The sequence below is a fragment of the Notolepis coatsorum genome (assembly GCF_963971535.1).
Source record: "Notolepis coatsorum genome assembly, chromosome: 1".
In the NCBI taxonomy this organism is placed as follows: domain Eukaryota; kingdom Metazoa; phylum Chordata; class Actinopteri; order Aulopiformes; family Paralepididae; genus Notolepis; species Notolepis coatsorum.
This window is the reverse complement of record NC_140165.1, coordinates 103,306,610-103,326,149: the sequence shown is the minus strand read 5'-3', so window position 1 is coordinate 103,326,149 and position 19,540 is coordinate 103,306,610. Positions and strand designations below refer to the sequence as shown.

General features: G+C 43.8%; 1 protein-coding gene across 1 annotated transcript in view; it reads right to left on the bottom strand.

Annotated features, from left to right (window-relative positions):
• The window catches only part of frem1a (Fras1 related extracellular matrix 1a), a 116,314-nt gene extending 99,081 nt beyond the window's left edge, over positions 1-17,233 (bottom strand). The window contains exons 1-2 of the mRNA XM_084334826.1: positions 17,108-17,233; positions 5,384-5,833 (exon numbers count right to left, since the gene is read on the bottom strand). Of these exons, the coding sequence (XP_084190952.1) occupies positions 5,384-5,623 (240 nt within the window). The 5' untranslated portion in view covers positions 5,624-5,833; positions 17,108-17,233. The remainder of the gene's footprint in view (positions 1-5,383; positions 5,834-17,107) is intronic.
• Between the last annotated feature and the right edge of the window lie 2,307 nt (positions 17,234-19,540).

Sequence of the window (19,540 nt, the reverse complement as noted above, 5' to 3'; positions counted from 1 at the left end):
AAATGTTTTGTAATAACGATGTTTTCCAAAACGTGTGTTGCTGCAATACATTGAGGATACGACGCGTGTTGTGTGTGAATTGTCTTGTCACTGGTATAGCTTCTCTCTCGATAGAAATCGGGTTGTTGTTTACATGTGTAAAAATTATCTGGTTAGTTGTGATGAGAACATGTGTGTTCATGTAACGTGAACTCACAACTAAGGGGGTTAATTAACCTATGAAGCTATGCTTAGTGACATGTGATTGAGGAATGAATTCTTTTCTCAGCCTGTAATGACAATGAACAGTGTGTTCACATATTAACAGGGTTACCTGTTCAACTTGGTCGTATCAAGGGTAAGGAAGGAGGGGGGATCCCCCCAGCTCCCTGGGGCTTCCCCCCCCTCCTCTCAGACATGTTGTTTACAATATATTGTGTCACTGTGTTTGTGGGGATACGATGTAACCCTCAGCTTAATTGCTGGGGTTGTGCTTTCCGCTTGAGAAACAATTTTTTCCTAAAGAAAAGATTGTTTGGTCACTTATCATGTGTGCTTAGCAAGGCCTGTGGCCAATACATAATCTAGGGTTCTGTATTCTCTCGTTATGAAAAACGGCGTTCCTCTGTAGCAAGAGTGTACTTTTGCCATTTTTTGTTGTGATGAAGGGTTGCGTGTGTCTTGTGATCTACAACTGGGTTAGGTTGGCCCACAGAAGCACATGTGTAAGTCTGGTACCGGGGCTCTTAAAGGGGGCCCTCTCTGTTCTGTGTTTTTTCCTTAGTAAAAATCAGATAGCAGGTTAGCACATGAGCTATGTGAGGCTGTTCGATGCTTCATGTAGCAGGCTATGACTGTGTCATGCTCTACTTGTCATTACATCGTATCATGGGTGTGGGGTCGTAAAGGGGTGAACTGGTAATCCTTTCCTCCCCTTTTCTGATTGGTCAGGGGTTAAAACCTCCTGTCCTTCAAGGTTCCTGTCACGTTGCTGTTCGGCACGTTACAGGGTAAGAGGGGGGGGGGGGCAGTTTCCTGGTCCCACGCCCTGGAAGATTGGGCGTGTGCACCGCGGAAATTCCCCCGCCATAGAGTACGTCACTGAGCGCGTCTCTGTTGGTAAGACTTCTGTGGGTTGTTCAGGTCCATGTTATGGATCTGTTTCAGGGAGTTGTCAGAGCTCCTCCTCACGAAGCTCCTCCTCGGGGAGAAGTACCTTCTGTGAGTTCGGACTCTCCTTCCCTGTGAGGGAGCCTCCTCAGAGTTTCAGAGCCTCCTCCTCAGATTGTCAAGGTGAGTAGAACTTCAAAAAGGAGTTCTGCTCTATTGTGTGTGTATTCGATTCAATTCGATTATTGAGTGTGTATTGGTTCAGTGCCTCCTCCTCGGAGAGCCCTAACCCAAGTGTTACATATAGCTCAATGTTGCAATATATTCTTTTCAATCTATACAGCTCGCGTGGGAAGTCGCTCTGGGGATTTCCGTCTCCTCCCTGTGGCGAGGGTGGTGGGATGTAAAAATGTAAAAAAAAATTACCCTCAGCTGCGTCACGTGGGATTCATGTCAGTCTGTGTTTCTTTCTTTTTTAAATAAAAAGAGGAAGGAACATGAAGCACGACGGCTCCGTGTCGTTCTCCCAGGCGACTTGGAGGAACAATGTTTGGTGTTTTGCTAGACTATCCATTGATGTGTTTGGGTCTCGACACGTACATAGTGCTGGCTCGGGGTGTTTCTGTTAAGAATCACGCAGGGGCTAAGTGCGCCTTGGTTGCTCGTTATTAAAACAGCGTTTTTATAGGGCAACTGGGATGGAGTTTTGTCTCTTCCGAGCGCCAGTTTACTAGGTTGTCTCGATGAATTCTCGTTCATATCTGGGGGATGTTAACGGAATAGATCAGAACATAGGTAGAGGGGTCTCACGCCCTTGGGGTGGGCCACTGAGCGCGGTACAAATGGGACCGTCTGGGTGGCGCCCTCTTTTCACGTTTTAGATCGACACGCATACCTACCTCCTCTTCTGGAGTGGGCATGTCGGCGTGGTTAGGGCACGGGACTGGTCTGGTCGCGCTGGTCCAGGTCAGTTAACCCGTTGTCCGCCGGGGATGCAGATCTGCTGTTCTGGTACCCTGAGGGACTTGTGCTTTTTTCGGGGGGAAAAATGCCGGGTCGGCCCGGGTGTCACAGGGTTAGGCGTTATGGAGACCCTTTGTTGGGTACATGTTGTACTCTGCACTATCGTAATGGCTTACGGCCATACCAACCTGTACACGCCCGATCTCGGAAGCTAAGCAGGTTCGGTCCTGGTTAGTACTTGGTTGGGAGACCGCCTGGGAATACCAAGTGCGGTGAGCTTAGGGCTGGTTCTCCATTCTTTTCGCTCCTCTCTCACGCGTGGCGAAGAGGGGGCTGTTGGGGTGGTCTTTCGACCTCCTCTGGTAACCCTGTGCTTCCCGAGCCGCCGGGCCCGGTCCGAAGTAATGTTTCGTCGACCCGTAGGCCTGGAATAACCCTTTTTTGAAAACTGAAACACTTGTACTGCGGTATAGCCAGTGTATACCGGCAGGTGTGTTTTGGAGTTTTTTCTTGAGGGGTTATAGGAACAACCACCGTCTGTGTACCGAGAGGGTGGTTGATTCCCTGGTGTGTTGGAGCAGAGTCAACTCCCGGGTTACCCGGTTGAGTGTGCCCCTGCACGTTCATGACGTCTGCTAATCGTGTCAGCCTTCTCTGCCTCGACCCCTCTGGGCGGGTTTTTTTTTAATGGAGGCTTTGTCATGGTGCTCAACAACGCCAGCATACGCCCCTTCCGCCGGGGGGGCTGTTTTCAGTTGACTTCTTTGGCGCCTGTCTCGTCCGCAGTGGTCCAGGCTCAGGTTACAGCCTGCTGCCTGGTTTCCCCAGTGCGCTGCCTGCTTCCGTTGGTTGGACTTTTTTGAGTGCTTACGGCCATGCTGACTGCCTGTTCTGCAGGGTCAGTGTGCCAGGCGGTGTACTATTGGGGGGAAATGGCCCGCTCTTGGAGGGGCCCTATCCGAATACGCTGGCGATGTGGGGGGCGGTGTCACTAAGTGACCGCCTGGTGGGGTCTTGATGCCTGGCGTCATTGACCTCTCTGGGCCCCCTTTTTCCAGGGGATCCAGTCCCTTCAGTGGGTCTGGGTCTTCCTTCGCGCTCCGCTGCTACAGCCTTGCCACGGGGTTGGGTTTGCTCTTGACCCCGTGATTTTGGGGGCAGTAACGAGGGTTGTTCCTTCCGTTCGTTCCCTGGTGGCATGCGGGTTGTGCGTGTGCGTTGTCGTGGGGTCAAGCCACGGTCTGCTCACCCTGTGTGTTGAGTTGCTTGAGTTCCTCTTCGCACGGTCGGATCCGTCTCCCTCCCGTCCTCCAATAGGGAGGGTATCCCTCCATTAGGGAGGGTCGGGGGGCTCGGTCCTCCCCGGTCTGATGGTTGTGGGGGGCCTCAGCGGGGTACATTTGTCGAGCTTTGGCTCCCGCTCAGCTCCTGTTATGCAACTGATGCTGAGCGGAGCCATAATGATATAGAACGTAAGGTTATGTATATAACCAAGTTCTATGAATTATGGTGACGCTCAGCATCAGGACGCCGCTGCGGCCCTTGATCTTTCATTGTGGTGAAATTTGTTGGGAAGGAGATGAGTGTGTGGCCCCACCCCTGCTTATGTAGGCAGCAGATGGGGGTGTGGTCAGACGGATGTTGGTATGTAAAGGTTCATTTTGAAATGTATTCAGTGCATATCCACTGAAGCGAGATATATGCAACTGATGCTGAGCGTCACCATAATTCATAGAACTTGGTTATATACATAACCTTACGGTTCCATAGCCTGAATATGTGCCATATGCAAGTGAATGGCATTAACGCTGTATATGATTACTGTCTTATATACATGTATATATGCTATATTACATTTATTAGTGGCAATATGTACATCCCCAATGAGGTTAAAATAGCCTAGATATGTATGCAGTTATTTGTATGTGTGTTATGTTATGTTTTGTATTAATTTGTCTGTTTTTGTATCTCAGGTCATAAGCTATGTTCTACCTTGTGTACAGTTCTATTCTATTCTATTCTGTTCTATTCTAAAGAGAGCATGACTAAAACATTTAGTTCACACCTTGTGTCGACCAAACATTTCTATTCTATTCTATTCTATTCTATTCTAAAGAGTGCACGGCTCAAATATTTTGTTTCCACCTTGTGTCCACCATACAGTTCTATTCTAATCTATTCTATTCTGTTCTATTCTAAAGAGAGCACAACTAAAATATTTTGTTTCCACCCTGTGTCCACCATACAGTTCTATTCTATTCTGAAGTGAGCACGGCCAGCATGGTTTGGGGCCTGCTGCAGTCTGTCAGCACAGAGTCATTAGAGATGGAGACAGGCTGGCTCCCTACTAGCAGACAGCATGGTTTGGTTTAGAGTGGGTTTCTCCTGTACTGTAGATGTTACACATGAAGATGACATGCTCTGTATTTGACCCCCAGTCATTGTACAGCTCTGATCAGTCTATCTACGGGCAGCTGGGACATGTGTTAATAAACAAGGTGGCCTATTGGGATGTTAGATCATAATGTGAAAAACTGTGATTTTATATGTCTGCACTTTATGTGCTCATTTTATGCCTGTCTTTTTTCTGTTGTGAAGCACTTTGAGCTGCAATTTTTGTATGAAAGGTGCTATACAAATAAAGTGTATTATCATTATTATTATTATTATTATTATTATTATTATTATTATTATTATTATTATTATTATTATTATTATTATTATTATTATTATTATTATTATTATTATTATTATTATTATTATCATTATCATTATTATTATAAATGATCCTATGGATCAGGGAGAGAGGGGGGCAATAAAAGGAACACATTTCTGATGGTCTTTGACACAAATTCTATAGGGTTCTTCAACCAACTCTCTCAAAGGAGATGTGTTGAAATGACATGATGTGTCTTCCTCACCTACAGTGCATGTATGTTATGTTAAGGTGGACTGGACACCTGTAACACACTTATCCCAGACAATAATGTCCTTATATGGCCCATGTGGGTTGCAGATGGGCTGATTTGTGGGCCCCAAATGGGTTTGGCCAAGTGGGTTGAGAGCAGGGTTCTGACTGGGTTAAGGATGTGGCCCAACTGGGTAATGTGTTCTGTTTAGCATGACACTATTATTTCAAGTAATCAACCACCACAGTTCACAGTTGACACAACATGTGGATCTATAGGAACCAGATAATGTTGTCAAATTGCTTTATGGAAACATCACGTATGGGTTCAAACTACGTTACCAGACTTTTATTACAGATACTGAAATACCCAGAACAAACTAACAGGGGGATTTTACAGTGAATCAGATGTTTTTCCATTACCTGAGGCGTGAGTTTCCCCACTCGCTGGGTGATGGGCTCGTTTAGCACCACCTCCACCTTGCACGCGTCCTTCTGCCGGGGAATATGGAACTGCAGGTCGCCCTCCAGGAGGTAGGCAGACTGTCCCCTCTTTACCCTCAAACCCTTGTTCACTTTCACAAGGGAACCGGGCGACGCTGTAGCCACCCCCAGCAGCATTATCGCTAGCAGGGTCCACGTTGACGGTCCACGCAAATCCATATCCGTTACCCGTCGTCAGGTGCCAGCGAAGCCCCTTCCACATGCGTCGGGTCCAGACGAGAGTTCAGTTCTATGTGAATACCTTGGTGCGGTTGTTGGCATAAGATAAGTGGCGCCTTTCCCTTCCGATTGCAGTTTGTTCCTCTGGAAGTATTATGTGGCTGCAGCATGTGGTTGTCGATTTTACTGTCTTACATGGTCAGCCCGGAGCTGTAAAAGAAAAGGGCTATTAAAGTAGGCCTGTAAACAACTTCAAACACTGTAATGTGATGGTTGAGACGCATTACTTAAAGGTGCACTATGCAGTTTCGGAGGAGGGGGGATTCGTTTGCAGAGCCTGTAAAATACATTTATTGTATTTCCTAGAATCATTCCTGTTATATACATACATGAAAACTATAATTTTGAAGGCACTGTGAACCAATATTTTGTTAACAAAATTGCGGGCCCTGCCTTTGTGTTTGTGAACAACATAAATGAGTAACTTTTCAGGTAGATTTCCAGGGATCCAGGACGCATGAATATTAAAGACAACCAACTTGTGTTCAGCTTTTCTCTGATTGACCACAACCCCACGCCGCTAGCCCGCCCCCTTTTGCCGGCAGCGCGGCAGGAACCTTCAAGTTCCCTGGTGCAAAATAAATCTGGTAGTTCGTTTATGACGTTAATTAATAATAAACACTGTTAGGACTCTTAATAATAAACACTGTTAGGACTATCTGACTCTTAATAATAAACACTGTTAGGACTATCTGACTCTTACTAATAAACACTGTTAGGACTATCTGACTCTTACTAATAAACACTGTTAGGACCAGGCATGCGTTGTTCATGGGACGGGGTAGCACGGTGTGCTACCTCACTGAGTATTAAAGATTTGAGCAGAAGCGCGTGCACGCACATGCACGCGCTCGCGAGAACGCGCTGCGCTCGACTTGGCTCGTTGTGTTTACCTGCCTCCCGGGCCCCGGCGCTACCTCGCATTATCATAACAATAGCCGCTATAGGCTGGTGTCTTCAACCACGCATGGGACTCTTTGTGATGTAAATATGGAACGTCCCAAGTTGCCGCTGCCCACAGAGTGCACCGCCGTCCAAAGGTGAACGACGGCGAACGAAGGGCCAAATCAAAACAGCCGTCAATTCCGAATTGACAACTGTTTTGATTCAACCCCCCACCCACCACCACTCACCCCCGGACAACAACACACTCTGCAAACAGCAGCAACCCGGGACATTCCATATCTACATCACAAACTTTGGGACTGAGTAGATAATTAATTAATCTTCTCTTTATTTTTATTATTTATATTAAAACTGAATCAAACCATAAACAAGGTTGCCTGTTGGGATGTTAGATCCTAATGTGAAAAACTGATTTTATATGTCTGCACTTTATGTGCTCATTTTATGCCTTATGTCTTTCTTCTGTTGTGAAGCACTTTGAGCTGCAGTTTCTGTATGAAAGGCTATACAAACAAAGTGTATTATTGTGCGCGAGGGAACATATGCGCATGCGCGCGGGGCCGCGCGTGCGCGTGCGCGCGCGTGCGCGAGGCGTCATTATCCTGCGTGCCGGCTCAGTCCATAATAACAACGCAACACTGGTTAGGACTATCTGACTCTTAATAATAAACACTGTTAGGACTATCTCGATTCAGCATCCAGGACACTTAATTTGTTGTGAAAATATACAGTATACCTTAGAAATTATTCACTTCTCTGAATCTCACAAAACTACATAGTGCACCCTAGATAATAATGCATTATCAGATAATAATAATAATAATAATAATAATAATAATAATAATAATAATAATAATAATAATAATAATAATAATAATAATAATAATAATAATAAATAATAATAATAATAATAATAATAATAATAATAATAATAATAATAATAATAATAATAATAATATAATCTAGGGTTGAACATCTCAATTGCTCACTTGTCCTATAATTCTACAGTCTTGATGTCTAGTACAGACCATGACTTGATCGACAGGTAGATCGCGGGCTGATTTCAAGTAGATCTTGATTAATCAAATTTGATTATTAAAAATTTTTTTTTTTTTTTTTTTTTTGCTAAATCAACTCTTCCTCTCCTTGTTAACTACAACAAGCAATGCTGTTTGTTATTTAAGATGAGGTCGGACTCGGCACTGACAGATTTGTGTTCATTATGCTGCTTTTATAAAGCCTCAAATGACGGCTTACAATATACAATTTTGGCTGGTAGCTCTCGGGCTAGGTGGTAAATAAAAAAGTAGATCTTGGTTCAAAAAAGGTTGGCCACCCCTTGATGTATGTGTAAAACTGAGGGTAAAAATAAAACGGTGAGAAAATAAGATTGAAACCTAGTAAGTTAGGAGGTCAAGTTCTTCCTTCACCCAGTTTCCTGACCACAACATAAAAAGGGTCATTCTATACTAGATGTGCATGTTTGTTTACTCACTTAAGTTCAAGTTTCAAGTTTGCTTTTATTTGTCATGTATAAAGTACATGTACATTACAGTGAAATGCTTGGTTCTGTATGAGCCCCTGCATGAGAATGTGCTTCATACAGTAAAAAGAAGTAAGTGAAAGAGGAATAAAGTCCCAACACTATACACATATACAATACAATATACAAACTAAAGTACAACTTAAGTACAATAAAGTAAAATTTCAGAAAACGAGGTACAAAAAGGCAAACTTAAAAAAAAAATGCAAAAATTAGGTATGGATGTAGTGCAGTGGCGGCTGCTGACCAAATTTCTTGGTGAAGCACAAATTATTATATTATATTATATTATATATTAAATTATATTTTTAAAACATCCCCAAGGCTGCAACACCCCCATTCCTCCCAGGTGTCAGGCTCCTCATTTGCTTCCATTCATTTTGGGGACCATGTTTAAATATCATACTTCTGAAGTATAAACAAACAGTGGCGGCTCTGCCACTAGGGGCGCACGGGCGCCGCCCCACCTGCTGTTAAATCAGAGAAGAAGAAAATAAAACTTTTTTGTTTTTTGTTTTATAGCCCTATAAATAATATAAACATGTTTAAAATGAATAATATTTACTCATTTTAAGTATGTTTGTATTTCCAATGCACAATATAACGTTATTATCTCAAATAAAAAACACTCGTTTTCCTGAGCAGGAAGTGACATCACGTTTTTTTTATTTTTTTATTTTTTCGTATTTCTCGGCCCGGGCTAGACGCGATAGCGCTCTGAGTGCGCGTCACAGTTTGATCGCTGTATCCGTCACAGCCAATCAGTGCATAACGTGTTGTGCGTTGAAATATGACTATTATGTTGGAATCCGGGCGCGATTTGAAGCGGTCTAGCCAGTAGCGTCAAGAATTTCTGTAGCCGCATTTCGCGGAGACGCTCTCTGATTGGCCGACGCCAGTATTTTTTTCCGTAGCAGAATTTCACAGAGACGATCTCTGATTGGCCGAATCCAATTTCTAATGTTCCAATTCTAGCTTATTCCTAGGTTGGTCCGTTGGTGGTATAGATAGTTGTGTTGTTGTTGATGCAGGCAGCTGTTTGTCTTAGAGCGTGCCGTGACTGCAAGTTCTTTAGACTGTTAAGCTTAGGCACTCTTTCAAAGTTGGTTAAGGTTAGAGTTTGTCTTAGAGCATGGCGATAGAACGCCAGGTAGTTTGCAGTCTGTTCGAGCGGAAATGGACAAAGGAATTGTGTGGTGCTGCTAACTGCTAACAAGCTAACACTTGGCTAACAAGCTATATGGCGGATGCAGTCTGGACACAGTGGACAGTGGTCTGGAATACATCAACAGTGGATTATACACTACTTTATCAAGGCAAGCCCTCCTGCCCTGGACGTGTCAACTAAACAGTGAGTCTCTCTCTCTCTCTCTCTCTCTCTCTCTCTCTCTCTCTCTCTCTCTCTCTCTCTCTCTCTCTCTCTCGTTTGGATTGAAAATACGTGGATTATGGCTTGTTCAATATCGTCTATGTTTGAATGAATGAATGAATGAGAACTTTATTAACAGATTGCAGAATGGGTACAATACAGTACGGCTCAATACACACAATTGTTAAGGGGATGCAGACCAGAGAAAGACGTTTGTCTTGTTTACATCAGGGTCCCAGATTTTCGATTCATATCGATAGTTTAATAGCTAGCCTTGGCTCGTTTAACAATATGCAAAATATGTGTACAGCCCTGTACTCATACTGAAGTTATTCTTGGTATATAATAGGTCTGATTGTGTAACGAATCGATTCCACGTCGCGCTGTGTGTGAGAGAGAGAAGGAGAGAGGGAGAGATCTGCCTGTGTTTGGAGACGGAGCGAGTTTTGTTTCTAACTTTTCTATTTATATATTGTGTTTCAAGTTGTGAATTAGACTATACTTTATTTGACTGGTTGTGTGTTGTTGTAGTAACAGCTGAGCGACTCGTTCATAAGAGCCGATTCATTGCCGTGAGCGTGAGTCGAATCGCTCACGTCTTGCCATGAGTCGGTTGCGTGGTACTGTACATGTTTGCAAAATGTTTGGTATAGCGCCCCTAGTGGCGAAGCATCCACGAGCCGCTACTGTAAACAAACTATACTGCTGTGACGATTTCAATAAAACAGACCATTCTGAGTCAATGGTACATGCTTGTACAACTGTACAAGCAAAACTGTACATTGGAATATCTAACATTCCACCTTCCTCTGCACGAGGCCACAGAAACACAAGGACAATGAATGAATGAAAACTTTATTTTACAGATTGCAGAATGGGTACAATACAGTACGGCTCAATACACACAATTGTTAAGGGGATGCAGACCAGAGAAAGACGTTTGTCTTGTTTACATCAGGGTCCCCCATTTTCAATTCATACCTAAGAGAGGAGAGGGAGAGGAGAGGAGAGGAGAAGAGAAGAGAAGAGAAGAGAAGAGAAGAGAAGAGAAGAGAAGAGAAGAGAAGAGAAGAGAAGAGAAGAGAGGAGAGGAGAGGAGAGGAGAGGAGAGGAGAGGAGAGGAGAGGAGAGGAGAGGAGAGGAGAGGAGAGGAGCAGTTGGGGACACAAGTTCCCAATGCATTGTCCCGTGGGATTATGCCCCCCCCCCCTCCCCGCGGCGATATTAATATTTGATTAGAAACGCAAGGCTTGCCGCGGTCAACTCATGTGGTCCTTGGGGGCTACCTGGTGCCCGCGGGAACCATGTTGGTGACCCGTACGTGGGTAATTCGAAAGTAAACGCACGCATTTCAGCCACACACACGTCACTGACACACTGGACGCAGCGGGTGTGTGTGTGTGTATTACACACGCAAGGCCACAGCGGGCCAATTAATTCATAATCAACACACAGCTACTAAAATATATATATATATTTTAAATCCACTCACCACACAACAGCCAAAGCAGTGAGAAAGCACTCACTCAACCGATCTCATCTTCCGTTGAATAGTGCAGCTTCTCCATCGTGACAAGTCCGACTCGAGACGTTCTTTTATCCCATGGAAAGTGTAAACAATAGGCCATGTCGTGCAGCTCCTCTCTGATTGAGTGTCAGACCGTTGAGGGCTGTCAATCATTCAACCCGTTCGTGAGTGGCGCGCGCAAATCTGCACGGGCGGGGCTTAGATGACTCAAATAGCCTATTTTGATTGGATAATAGATCAACTAAGATCAACCCGTGCAGAAAAGTTGCACTGAGTGATTGACAGCTCGCCATTACTGCAGTTATGTGAGCACTGCAGGCCTGATCAGAGAGCTCAGAGCTGTCACTTGGCCATTTTTGAAGAAAAAAAAAATTCACTTGCATTTTTTTACAGAGGAAAACATTTCTAATAAAAAGATTATAATAATAATAATAATAATAATAATAATAATAATAATAATAAAAAGAATAAAAATAAATATATATATATATAAAGTGTTTAAAGTGTCTGAGTGAGAGGACACTTAAAAGAGAGGACCTCTTTCTCAACGTTCTCTGCAAACACAGCTCATGACGTGCTGCCAAATTGTTCAGTATATTATGAGCTTGTAAATCCCATCCCACAGCACGACAAAACAAATCCAGTGAGCGCATTGACCACATTCCCACGGCAGCCTATGAGGAACCCAACCTGAGCATGACATAAGAGCAAAATGGCCACCGATGGTAAATTTTTAAGTCTTTGGCTCCTTTATTGTGCAGTTTTGTTATGGTAATCTATCATAATAGAGTAAGCAGATAAGTGTCACCCGTGAACTTTTCAGGTTTTCATAGAATCCATTGATTTTATATAGATTCGTATCCAATGTTTGGTTGAATAGACAACCGCTGGTACGTTCATAAACCATAATAGTGACCTTTGAAATGCATTTTGTGACTACCACCCCAACAGTGTTCTACCATATCTACACATTTCCAACCAATTGACCAATGTCAAACCCCACCCTCTTTTCTTGATCCTCCAATCACAACTGTTGCTTCCCTCAGACAAAGGAGGATTGGAGGATCAAGAAAAGAGGGCAGGGTTTGATTGTCCTATCGCCACCTGTAAACAGGCAGAAAACATCACCAAGTAATGTTTTCAGCCAATAAGATCAAGTAATTTCAATAAACAAGCACCTTGTTGGTCTGTTTAACACCATAGGTTACTGCGCACAGCATACAGTATACGCCAGTACCAACAGTATGAACAAGCACCAATATAGACAAGCACCAATATGGGGACAACTAAAACATGGGGCGACAGTGGCTCGGGAGGTAGAGCAGTGGTCTGGTGATCCGGAGGTTCCCGGTCCTATTTCCGCTCCTCCCGGGCAGCATGTCGAAGTGTCCTTGAGCAAGACACTTAACCCCTAATTGCTCCTGATGAGCTGGTTGGCACCTTGCATGGTTGCCTCCGCTGTCAGTGTGTGAATGTGCGAGTAAAATGTGAGGAACAAATTGTAAAGCGCTTTGGATAAAAGAGATACAGTATATAAATGCACCCATTTACCATTTACAGTACAGTAAAACGTGTTAGTTGCTTGCTAACAGCCCACCCAACAGTTCATACATTGCATGGTGGAACCATTACGCTGTTTTCCTAATTACGCAACAGAATGCGGCAATTACCGGCAATTTCAACTACCTCTAGGCCTGTTTTGGGCCTCCTGACAGGCTTTCACAGACTTCAGCGCTAGACTGTGATAAAACATGTCCTCTGCTTTCCCCTTGAAACTCTTTACTTGACCTGTGGGTCAAAAAAAGGTTACGACAAAAGGATGGACTTCAAGACAATTCGAAAGCAAGTCTTGGCCTTTTGCCTGAGGTGAAGCACGCTCGCTGGTAATGACACGCCGGGCTCTGATCCACCTGTTTATCGCCAGATGATCTTTTAGTGTGTGCACATGGTCGCATGGTCCCGGTGCCTGGGGCTGCTTCAGAGCTACAGACAACACTGCCCGAGACGGCGGAAAGGAACCAGGTAACTCTCAAGTTACACTTACACTGGTTTCAGTCAGATGTAGACGGCAGGTTAGAATTTAACCCGTAATTGGTTAACATTAGAACATCCATCCAGCCGTGAAATGGGACATGTGAGGGCTTGTGTCCACATAACAGCCTTTTCTGGCAGAAGAGGAGGCACTGGCACGACGCTGGGAAAACCCCGGCGACATGGGTTCTGAGGTTTTCAACTTAAAGGGGAACTATCTTATAAATGGCCTTTTTCAGTGTTTAGCATTGTTTCCTATAGCTATGTGGACTTATATTAATGTGATCTATGTCTCTAATTCTCATATTGGCGCATTCTTCCCATTCTCCTCTCACAATATTCACCCTCACTGAACTGAGTCATCTGAAAATGTGCATATCTGTGATGTCAGAGAGATAAATTTTTCGCACATCCAAAAACGGGAAAAATATCCCAGTCAAAGGACGGATTACGTGTAATTCGTCCAATCTGGTGTATTTGCTAAAATGTCCTTGCAATTTTTCTTATGTGGGCAAAACAACGAGAGCCTTTAAATCAAGAATAAGTGAACACAAATGTGCTGTGAGGAATTCAGATGTCAAGTCTAAACATACCGTCAATGCTCTCAGATATATGGGACTGGAGTTAGTACTCAGGCCAGCGCGAGGTGGAGACAGACACAAGCTGCTGTTGCAACGTGAATGTTATTATATCCACCTGTTCAATTGCATCGAGCCTAGAGGAATGAATGAAGAAAACGTTTTAACTTGTTTCCTTTAACCTCCTTACTCCTACATTGTTATTTCTGGTCTGATTTAAGTTGTTGTTTGTTGCCAAACTAGAGGCATGCTTCACAAAGATGCCCAATGGATAATCTGAAATTAATTAATTACGTAAAGTGGCTCAATTAGCCCTATAAATTAATGGGCATGTTATATGTTATCAAGTTTCTGGTAATTTTGTTTTGTTTTGTATTGTATTGTTTATAATATTGATTGGTGTTAGATATAGATATATCGATATATGTATAAATTATGATTGGACTCTATTTTGATAGGTCATTCATTTAGTCATATTGCACAGGCACACCTGCGTTGTGATGTCATTTCCTGTCATTTCCTGCCGTGTCAATTACCTGCCAGGTGTATTTAACCATCACCTTGAATGTATTTCCAGTGCTAGCCATACCACTGAAGAAGGACATTGTCCGAAACATGTCTGCTTTTGATACAGGCTGCCATTAAAAAACATTGAACCTGTGAGTGCTGGTTCGGCTACCCTGCTTTGATATACTGATGTCAGAGAGACTCAGCTGCATGTTGAGACTCACACACTCAGCACAGTTACCATTGTGGTTGGAGCCCAGGCTCAAAACGGCTTAAGATCTTGCTGTTTTTGAGGACTTCATTAGAAATACAAAACAATGAATAAAATAAAATAAAAAATTACAGAGGTGTTCCATAGACTCACAGGGATTGTGTAAAAGTGCCCAAATAGTGAAAGAAATAGTAAAATAGTTCCCCTTTAAAAAAGCGCTCAGAGCCGCCGTACGAAAAGGTCAAAACACTTGTACAAAAAAAAGGTAGATACGATAAGATACAATACAATACGATAAGATACGATACGATGGGGACGGCTAGGTGGCGCAGTGGGCAAGGCACTCGCCACCAACGCAGGAGATGCTGGGTTCGAGCCCAGCTCTCGGCGTTGCTACCAGCTTGGCTGGTCGTTCATACTAATACAATTGGCAGTATTAGGGCGTGGGAAGCTGGTGGGTGGGCATCGGACGTTGTGGACAGCGACTCCTACAGGTCGGTTGGTGCGCCTGCGCAGTAGAATCAGGAAGCGACGAGGGCGGCGTGTCCCTCCCACGCAGACCCTCGCCGCTGAGAGATCGCGCTGTGCAGGTGAAAAGATGCGACGGCTGCCTCCTCGAGTACCGGAGGGGACACGTGATGTAAGGCTTCGTCCACATTGCAGCCGGCTTGTGGGAGGCATGGCCTAACAACGTTCGAGACAGGGGAGGGTACGGGAGAAAAAATAGAAAAATGGGGAGAAAAAGCAGATAAAAAAAAAAACGATACGATAAGATATTCCTTTATTGATCCCCTTGGGGATATTCGGGCATCATAGCATGGGGGGGGGGGGGGGGGGGGTACAGGTATGGGCAGGGTAATAGTATAAAGACATAATTATAGGCAATACAATTGGATCTGAATATAAATATATCAGAAAGAAATAAACAGTGTAAACAATATAATTAACTGAATATAATAAATATGAGAAAAATAAACAGTGTAAACAAAAGTGAGGGTCTATTCGGTTATATTATATGTTACAATAAATATAGGCGATAAAGAATTTTAATCTGAATATAAACTATGAGTAAGAGTAAAAGTACACAGTATACACAAGGTGCAGTATACACAAGGTGCAGTATACACAAGGTACAGTATACACAAGGTACAGTATACACAAGGTGCACAAGGTGCAGTATACACCCACAAATAATGGATTGCACGGTGCTAGTTGCACCCTACTACAAATTTGATTGATTGAAACTTTTATTAACAGATTGTAGAATGGGTAGAATACAGTAAGGCTCAATACACACAATTGTTAAGGGGATGCAGACCAGAGAAAGACTTTTGTCTTGTTTACACCAGGGTTCCCCATTTTCAATTTATAATGAATTGTAAGTAGGGTGCAACTAGCACCGTGCAATCCATTCTTTGTGGATCTAGCCCAAGGTGCAGTAAACACAAGGTGCAGTAAACACAAGGTACAGTATACACAAGGTGCAGTATACACAAGGTGCAGTATACGGTGCAGTATACAAGGTGCAGTATACACAAGGTACAGTATACACAAGGTGCAGTATACACAAGGTGCAGTCTACACAAGGTGCAGTCTACACAAGGTGCAGTATACACAAGGTACAGTATACACAAGGTGCAGTCTACACAAGGTGCAGTATACACAAGGTGCAGTATACACAAGGTACAGTATACACAAGGTGCAGTATACACAAGGTGCAGTATACACAAGGTACAGTATACACAAGGTGCAGTCTACACAAGGTGCAGTCTACACAAGGTGCAGTATACACAAGGTGCAGTATACACAAGGTGCAGTATACACAAGGTGCAGTCTACACAAGGTGGTGCAGTATACACAAGGTGCAGTATACACAAGGTGCAGTCTACACAAGGTGCAGTCTACACAAGATAAGACTGTTTCTCCATGTGGGCACGTGCGGCTGCTGCATACGCTCTCTTCTTGTTGGGAACAACAGAGAGAAAAAGACACAGGTGGTCGGAAAAGAAAAGATGCTATGGTGCGTTCTGCGTTCCACAATGGAACACCAGAAGTGAAATGTTCCAAAGGCAGAATCAAACAATAGATGCACTCCCTGTTTAAACACAGAGCTATGGTACGTGAGAGAATATGACAGTTGTTGGCTATTGAGAGTCAATCAGTTTGAGAAGGTTCTTGTATTAACGTGGCCACTGAAATGTATCATAGTCTCATGCAGTACAAAGATCCTACTTTGTTTACACAGTTTTTCTGATATTTTTATATTCAGAGTTAATTATATTGTTTACACAGTTTATTGTTTCTCATATTTTTATATTCAGATCAAATTGTATTGCCTATATTTATGTCTTTCTACTATTACCCTGCCCATACCTGTACCGAATTTCCCCCTAAGGGATCAATAAAGGAATATCTTATCTTATCGTAACCCCCACTAGATGCACTAGACGCACACACACACAAGCATACACACATGCATGCACAGACACACATACTGTACATACATTAACTCAAACTGCAAACACTGTAGAATTAAAATAATTCTGATTGTGAGAATGGCTACGTATTCAGTGTAGCATGGCTTTCCTCTCACCTTTTAGTGTACAAATGTTACACAAACAATCTGTCTCAACTCTACAACGCAGTGACACATTAGTTACACTCGTAGCCTGCAATAAACTCAGCGACAAAACACATCACGTTAGTTTGGACTGAAAGTCAGAGGTAAGGAAAGTGTCGTTACAAACTTACGGACGTCAGTGAAGACAGGATTTATGGAGACATGTTGGTAACAGACAAAATGCAAAAGCCATCTCTCTCCGCATGACGAAGTTAGTCCCAGTCCGACCAGATTCCTTTACATCTTGTATATTGAACGTGCTCCTCCGAGCCTCACAGAGAGCACCTTATAATCAGGGTCTGGGTGGGGGGAACGTGTCACAGCTCGCCCCTGAGAACAATACGTGTGTTTAGGGGGGCTGGTGAGATCATGTTCAAGGAGTTTGGCAAAAACAGGCTCTTGACTGGGTTAGACCTCGTTTAATCCGTGCCTTGAGTAGCCTCGAGGCGCGCTTCAGTGCGGTGACCTCGGAGTGTTGTGAAAAACCAGCTGAGGCGTTATTTAATCTGTACTGTCGGGATATAATAAGCATCCTCATAAATGGCACACGTGTGAAAAGCCAAGTGTGGAAACGAGCGACCTAATGAGATCGTAACGGCGCTGTCAGGCGATGTAGGCAAGTACCCTATAGTGAGGGACCGACCGCAATCCGCCTGGAGGCCACAGCTGAGAGCAGATCATCACACCTTTGGAGCTGAAAGCCACAGCTGTCTCCATCTAACCAACTTTGTTACAAGTACTTTGTTGCACATCGGCTGCTGATCCTTCTCACTGTTATCACTGGAACGGCACAAAGGACCCCACTAATCTCTCCCGGACGAATTCCAAGAGGTTTAGCAGGCATAGTGAGTGATGTGTGTGAGTGATGCATGTGTGAGTGACGTGTTCGTGTGTGTGTGTGTGTGTGTGTGTGTGTGTGTGTGTGTGTGTGCGTGTGTGTGTGTGTGTGTGTGTGTGTGTGTGTGTGTGTGTGTGTGTGTGTGTGTGTGTGTGTGTGAGTGTGTGTGTGTCCCAGAACTCTTTGCAGGGATTCAGGATACAGGGGCCATGTAGGCAGATGTTTTGACGCGGGTGGGAAGTGATGGGAAAGGTCCTGATGTTAAGCTGCCTGGAAGCTTCCATCCCTGTTCCCTCTAATCCTTCCTGTTTTCGGTCTCGGGCCCCGGAAAGAACCGGAGGGAGATGGCTCACTCTGCCGTGCAGAATGCAACGTCAACAAAGGCCAATATCCAGGGAAACAATCCTAGTTCCTGTGTCGGGTTATTTCATATGCCCTTGTACAAACAGAATGTTGAGAACTGTTTGTTTTTATGTGTTACGGGGTAAAACAGACTTGAATTGTGAGTTATTATGGGTTACAAAAGTTCAAGAAAGCGTATATTTCATTTCCATACTTTTTCCACACAGATAGTTTATGAATACGCCCAAGATTTTGAGGGTCAAATAAATTCTAGGTGGTCTCTTTAAAAGTGATGTGGATTAAGGAGGAAAGGCCATCGGTTGCTCCCATAGATTTATTTAGATACATGATACACCCAACTCCTCCTGCAATCAACAGCCATGTCTCACCTCGACAACTGCAATGCACTGCTAGCTAGTTTACCGGCTACCACCACCACCAAGCTGCTTCAACTCAAACAGAACGCAGTCGCCCACCTGATCTCCAACCTACCAAAATCAGCCCACGTCACCCCACTTCTTAGAGAGCTGCACTGGCTTCACATTGCCACACAAATCCGCTTCAAGGTCCTTGAAGAATCCACATCTGTGACTGTGACACTGTATGTCATTGTTAATTTAGTACTATGCTTAATCCACATCTGTGACACTGTCCTTGTTAATCTAGTACTATGCTTAATCCACATTTGTGACACTGTGTATCTTTGTTAATCTAGTACTATGCTTAATCCACTTCTGTGACATTGTGTGTCCTTGTTAATCTAGTACTACTGTGTATGCATAATCCACATCTGTGACACTGTGTGTCCTTGTTAATCTAGTACTATGCTTAATCCACATCTTGGCAACTGGCCCATGTATTGTATGTTGGACTGGTGGTGTCCATTCATTTAAAAAATACAACACAGACTTTACTTTGCCATTGAAAATATTGTGTGTCTCTAGATACATTTTGGGGAACATTGGAAACAAAACAAGCATTTTCTGTGTGTGTGTTTGTGTGTGTGCGTGCGTGCGTGCGTGTGTGTGCGTGCGTGTGCGTGTGTGTGCGTGCGTGTGTGTGTGCGTGCGTGTGTGTGTGTGCGTGCGTGCGCGCGCATGCATATGTCTACCCCTTGTTGATGCAATCCTTATCATCACCCACTGGCTCCAGCTCCTGATGTTCTCCAGGATGAGTCCTAACATCTGCTCTGTCTCAGGGCACAGCAGGTCTAATGACGGCCTGGATTTACATTCCTATGAAAAACTAACAATCACCGGCCAGCAGTGAAGAGATGCATTCCCTGATCTACTGATTCCCGATTCCCATGCTTTCGAGCAACACTGTACTTATTGTACTTATTTTATGCCTATTAATATGTCTGCACATTCTACATTGCACTACT